Raw genomic sequence first — 6688 nt, forward strand, 5'->3', positions numbered from 1 at the left:
GTCCCCACAATGTAGCAAAAACAAGTACACACACACGCACACACACTGTCATCATTACTGTCATCATTACTCACCCTCATGTTGGTCCAAAAAAAACAATAATGTAAATGATGAAGGTCAGTAAACAACAAAGGGAATTTTTGGGTGAACTATCCCTTTACACAGATTAGATTTTTGTGTCTGTTTTTGTTATGTGGAAGAGAAATAAGGAAGCATTCTGAAACTTAAAAGAGGAAACTACAAACATTTAAAAAGAAGAATTCATGTAAGCTAACAAATACTCCTTAACCATGCTCTTCTCTTTTGCAGACTGCTCTGGTAAGCACACTTTTTATCTGTTATTCAACTTAATAATCATTAAGGATCAGTCAGGATTTTGTTTTAAATAAAATGAATACTTTCTTGTCAGTAAGACACTTAGAATGTTAGAAAAGATTTCAATTTCAAATAATGTTGTTCTTTTCAACTTTCTATTCATCAAAGAATCCTGAAAAAAGTATCACAAAAAATATTAAGCAGTAAACTTTTAAGTATTGATAATAATTACAAATGTTCTTTGAGCAGTAAATCAGCATATTAGGATGCTTTCGTGTGGATTTCAAAACACTGCTAAAAAAAATGTAGCTTTGCTATCACAGGAATAAATGTAAGAATAGTTATTTTAAAATGTAAAATTATTTCACAATATTCATTTTTTTATATATATATTTCATCAAATAAATAAAGCTTTGTTGAGCATTAACAAAACACAACAAAAAAATACTAAAACTTTAACATTAAAAGGAAATCAGAAAATATGAAAGTGAAAAATAATTTAAAAATATTAGTAAAAACTATTCTAGTATCTTGTTCATCTGGAAAATGCATTACCAGTACAAATTAAGAGCGTGAATTCTTGAATTCTTTCAGAAGCATTAAAAATCTATTATTTTTTTTAGATTGCAAGTGAACCTGTATGTAATGTAGTTTGGGTTTTCTTTTGCTTTGTTTAGTTTAGTTCTGGTTATCGTTTTTAGGATAAGAGTTAGTCCTCAATCTGTCCATCTTGGCATATACCCAGTTTGGACAACTTCATAAAGTAACTAACAATACATTCTCTCATTCACAGGAATCCCCAAACTCTTAGGAAAATGATACTTGTGTTTATTTTGATATGTACTATCCACTCATCTCAAGGCCTCATCTGGGCTTGGAGAAAGCTTCCATGTGATGTGACACTGTCCAACATCTCTGTCATCTTGGACTGTTCAGGAAGATCTTTGAAAAGAATTCCGAAAAACCTGATCTGGAATACAACTGAACTAGACTTTGCGGACAATAAAATAGAATACCTTCCGAAGGACGCCTTCTGGAATCTGTCTAATGTTACACAGATAAACCTCAGAAAGAATCAGATTGAAAAATGCCTTGAAAAAGACAATGGGGTTTTTTCAAGATTGGTTAATCTTGAGACTTTGCTTCTTGATGATAATAAGATGACAGCATTTCCAAGAGACCTCCCTCCTGGACTGCGAAAGCTGAGCCTCAGTTCCAACAATATCAAAACAATTGGACCATCAGATTTTGCAGGAACAAAGAAACTCAAAATTTTGAGATTAAATAAGAACTGCTATCATAATGTCAGTTTAGAACTGACAATTCACAATGAAACATTTCAACATTTAAACTTAACTGATTTAGAGCTGTCTAAAAATGGACTACGAAAAATACCGTTTTCTTTACCCAGATCCCTCTGCCAACTTTCACTTCTCCTAAATAGGATTGACTCTGTTCATGCCTATGACCTGAACAGCCTAACAAACCTAAGAATTCTTGACTTATCAGGAAACTGTCCTTTTTGTTTCACCGCTCCATTTCCATGCACTACCTGTCAGACAAAGAATAATGCACTACAGATTCATCCAGATGCTTTTAGTAAACTATCCAAACTACAAGACCTACGCCTGTCTGGAAACTCTTTACGAACGATCAACCCATCATGGTTCCGGAACCTTCCTAGGTTAAAGTATTTGTATCTTTCCTTCAACTCATTGATAAGTGAATTTGAAAGCGGACAATTCTTCAGTGTCCTACCAAAGGTGGAAGTTATAGACTTCTCATACAATAATCCATCTCAAACATTTAACCAAAGACTGAAACTCTCAAAAGGTTTTGCTAGTTTGGAATCACTACAAACACTTCACCTAGAAGGTTATATATTCCATAAACTCTGTGAGGAAGATCTCCAACCTCTTTTTGGTTTGAGAAACCTCTCCGTTTTAAACCTGGGAGTCAACTTTGTCCAACACGTCAATCTATCAGTGTTCAGAAACTTTCGCAACCTGTCTTTGATTTCGTTAATTGACAACAGGCTAACATTCACAAATCCTTTTCGGAGAGAGGAGTGCGGAAGTAACATTCTTTCTGATGACAATGAAGGAAATCACCGTGAAGGTCCTTACATTCACACAAATGAACAATTCCGCCATTACCCTCCATTTACCAAAGCCGAATGCCTGGCAACAGGAGCAGTTCTGGACCTCAGCAGGAACAACATTTACCATGTCAATCCAAGTATCTTCACGGGAGCAGAGAACATCGCTTGCCTCAATCTTTCCTCCAACTTCATTGTTTCATATTTCAACGGTACAGAGTTTGCTCACTTTCCCAAGCTAAAGTACCTTGACTTGTCTCACAACAGAGTCTACATGCGTTCAGATTCTGCCTTGAATGAACTGAATGAATTGGAAGTTTTGGATTTAAGTCACAACAAACATTACTTTGAGGTGGCGGGTGTCAGGAACAGTCTGGCATTCATGGAAAACCTTCCGTTCCTCAAAGTGCTCAATCTCAGTTGGAATGAGATCAATTCGCTGACCAACAAGACTCTGAAGAGCGACTCGCTGAAGGAACTGCAGTTTCAAGCCAATCGACTGGATATAATGTGGAAGAAGAACCGTGGATTCAAAGGTCTTTTTAAGTCTCTCACAAACCTAACACAACTTGATATATCACTTAACAAGCTTAGTGAAATACCAGATGATATATTCAGCTATTTTCCAAGGACGCTAAAATATCTTAGCCTGAGCAGAAACACGCTTGCCAATTTTGAGTGGGACCAGCTCAAATACTTACCCCAGTTGGAGACTCTGGATCTAAGTAAGAACAGACTGAGTAAAGTCGCTAGAAAACTATCACAGCATACAACCTCGTTGAAGGTCTTAGACTTAAGCCATAATCTGATCTTCAAGTTGCATCACAGCTTCCTCAAAGATGTCAAAAGCCTCCAAATCCTCAGTCTTGCTTTCAACCGTTTGCAGCACATCAGCGACGCATCCTTCCAGACAGGTAACGATCATTACCTACGCATGCTGAACCTGCAGAGGAACCCTATCCACTGCACCTGTGACCTTCTGGACCTCATTCTCTGGTTACAAAAAAGTGAGACAGACCTTCCTCATCTAGCAACGGACGTCTTGTGTGATCTTCCAGAATCAAAAAGGGGGCATCCGATGGTCAGTCTGGATTTTGAAAATGCCTGCATCAATAATGGTATTGCTCAAATCCTATACGTACTCACCTCATCCATCATCACAGTCATGATGTCTACAACTGTCGTGATACATGTGTTCTACTGGGACATATCGTACATTTATAACTTCTGGAGAGCAAAAATAAAAAATTACTACTTGAAAACGAATCATTGCACCTATGATGCTTTTGTTATGTACGACACCAAGGATCCAATGGTGGCGGAATGGGTACTGAACCACTTGCGTTTCGAACTGGAAGACAGAGGAAAGCGTGTTCGTCCGCTCTGTCTGGCAGAAAGAGATTGGACTCCGGGTACGCCGATCATGGATAATCTGAACCAGAGCGTAAACCAAAGTAGGAAGACGATATTTGTGTTGACGGAGGGATTTGTTCACAGTGGGATTTTCAAGACGGCGGCTTTCCTAGCGCAACAAAGGCTGCTCGAAGAGGGCGTGGATGTGATGGTGTTGGTCTTGTTGGAGCCAGTTCTTCGGCGGTCGAGAATTCTAAACTTGCGACGCTGCCTGTGTGGACAAAGCGTGCTAGAGTGGCCCAGAAACCCAGCGGCAGAAGGCTATTTCTGGCAGAGTCTGAGAAACGCAGTAAGGTTTGACAATCAAGGTGTGCAAAGCAAATTGTTTGCTAATTACTTCAGCGGACGATGAACTGGTACAAAATGAGTAGTTTTGGTTGAAATACTTACGCCGTTGGACTGTTTGTGATTACAGTGCTTGAGAATGTTTTACATTTATTTGTATTTGCAAATGTATTGTTAAAAATGTATACATTATTAAGACTTGTATGGCTTAATATAACGTAAATTATGACTCTCACTGAAATTCATGTAGTAAAAAAACATATCAATGATGTGAAATGGTTGCACTTAGTGAGCTACTGGCACTACCTGTTGCTATTTTTTAATGCAACACAACTCAGAAAATAAAATACTGATATGATTATCAGTGAACACAGTACATACAGTGAAGACTTGACTGAAAATTACAACCAAAAGCAGCACAATGTGGAATTGTTTCAGTATTTTATTTTCCGAGTTGTGTATTCCGAGTTGTGTTGTGGTAAAAATATCAACAGGTAGTGCCAGTAATTCACAGAGTGCAACCATTTCACGTCATCGAAATAATGGCGCCTCCCATAGTCCAAAATATGTATACAACAATGTGGATTTTTAAAATAACATAAATCTTTCATGTTTTTTTTTTACTACATATTAAGTAAGAAACATAATTTACATTATATTAAGTCATACAAGCCTTAATATCCAGGGTTTGATTTAAGGTAAGAAGTTACTTAAAAATCTATATAATACATTGTTAAGGAAAGCAAGTTTTTTTTGTGTTATTTTTTTCTCACTGTCAACTGTCTAAAACACTCTTTTAGAGCAGAAATAGGTTGAAAGTAAACTTTTCTGCCATCAGTGTGAAACACACTCTCTAAAACTAAATGACCCAACAACCATCTTAAATGCATCACACTAATGCAACAAGAAATACTAATTTCTAAGTTTTTATCCCTTGAAACCAAAGTGCCAAGAGTTTTTCGCCATTCTGTCTGTAAAGAAGACCTTCCCCACCAGTGCCGTCACTTAAACGAATTTTATCAACAACTTCCCAATGGTGCAATCAAAGTCATATTTGTACAGGAAAAACTCTGATGTACTTTATCACTCTGGAGAGCTGTACAGCATGGTGACAGATTTTTATCAGTGCCTTTGGTGGACTCACATAGTTACGATACACAAACACACAGTTACTCCAGCTCTCTACGTCCTTCCCTTTTTCATCTTTTATTCATCATGAAACCAGTGATGAAAAATTCATGACTCCAGGCAATGAAATGAATGCAAAATGAAAACTGTGGGCGTATAAAAATAGGGTGAGAGAAAGAATGTCTCTATCTAGGGTGACGCTGGCACAAGGTCCGGATCACGGCGAGGGCAGTGGGTTCTGGAAAACAACTCTCTGCTAACTCTTTCTATGTTAATAAAGTAGATGAACTTGTGATGGACTTGTTTCATTTTGAGCACTACAAGAACCTGGGCAACTACACTGAACAATATTGTACAGTATGATGGAGCTTAACTGCCCAAACATCAAACAACTACTGAAGTACTATTGTTACTTAAATGAAGGAAGCGTAAAGTGCCTTCACGTTACTGCATAAAAAAAAAAAAAAACAATAGAGGGTTTGCACTTACGTCACAATTTGCTCAGTTACCTGGATGCGCAGCCATGCTGGCGATATTCGGATGTATCCATCATGGATTGCATGGTTAATCTACTACTGAATACATTGTTCTGCTAATTTATGCTGTCTAAACCATGGAAAAAAATACTAAATTATATTGAGAAGGACTTAGTAACCAGGAAAGGGCGCAATATTTTGACAAACTAAAGTTAATATGTGGTAAAGATACGTACGAGCAGTATTAATTAAGATATTAGACTAATATATCACCTACCTGACTGGAAATAATAAGAACAAACTAGAATGTTGTCAAGATTCTTGCCCTGGAAATGGCCAGTAACACATTTTCTTGTAAAACATACTCCAGTAATCTTTGTTTCAACTTCGAAAACTTGATTTATATATTTTATTTATTTATTTATTTATTTTTGGAGTCTAGCTCCTGGGTGACCACTATCTTAAACTCTTATATCTGACAGCTGTCAAAAATTACATCACCATTTGATAATAGCCAGAGCCATAATTACATTTGAATAAACCACATTCAATTTGTGAATGAAAATAAAATGAAATGATTTAATGTATGTGTTATATCTAGTCACACTGAAATTATGAATAAAAATGTTGAATAGCATACTGGCTACATTACAATATTGAGTTACTCCCTAAAAAAGTAACTAATTACGTTACTTAGTTACTTTTTATGGCAATGAATGTGTTACTTTACTTTTGCGTTACTTTTTAAATCTGGGCAGGGCTTGCTTGTTTGTTTTTAATATAAAAAGTTCTATTTTTGGCAAATGTAAAAGCCTTTTCACATCAAAAGCCTCAGGCTTTTTGTTTATTTGTATGGTTGAATTGGATCATCAAAGGTTGGCAACAAAGACATCGGTTAATAAAATAGTATTAAATGCATACAGGATATTTGTATTATTTAACATATTTAATTATTGCAGGTGTGCATCATATT

The 6688-nt window shown here is 36.4% G+C and overlaps 1 protein-coding gene across 1 annotated transcript; it reads left to right on the top strand.

Annotated features, from left to right (window-relative positions):
- Window positions 1–276: 276 nt before the first annotated feature.
- tlr8b (toll-like receptor 8b) lies at window positions 277–5723 on the top strand. The gene is made up of 2 exons (XM_051121099.1): window positions 277–318; window positions 1109–5723. Exon 2 carries the CDS (start codon window positions 1131–1133, stop codon window positions 4176–4178), a length of 3048 nt encoding a protein of 1015 aa, XP_050977056.1. The 5' UTR covers window positions 277–318; window positions 1109–1130; the 3' UTR covers window positions 4179–5723.
- The last annotated feature ends 965 nt before the right edge of the window (window positions 5724–6688 follow it).

This window comes from Labeo rohita, chromosome 10 (genome assembly GCF_022985175.1).
Source record: "Labeo rohita strain BAU-BD-2019 chromosome 10, IGBB_LRoh.1.0, whole genome shotgun sequence".
Classification (NCBI taxonomy): domain Eukaryota; kingdom Metazoa; phylum Chordata; class Actinopteri; order Cypriniformes; family Cyprinidae; genus Labeo; species Labeo rohita.

Excerpts from the sequence above, each read along its gene's own strand:
- tlr8b (XM_051121099.1), top strand. The coding sequence starts at position 1,131 with ATGATACTTGTGTTTATTTTGATATGTACTATCCACTCATCTCAAGGC.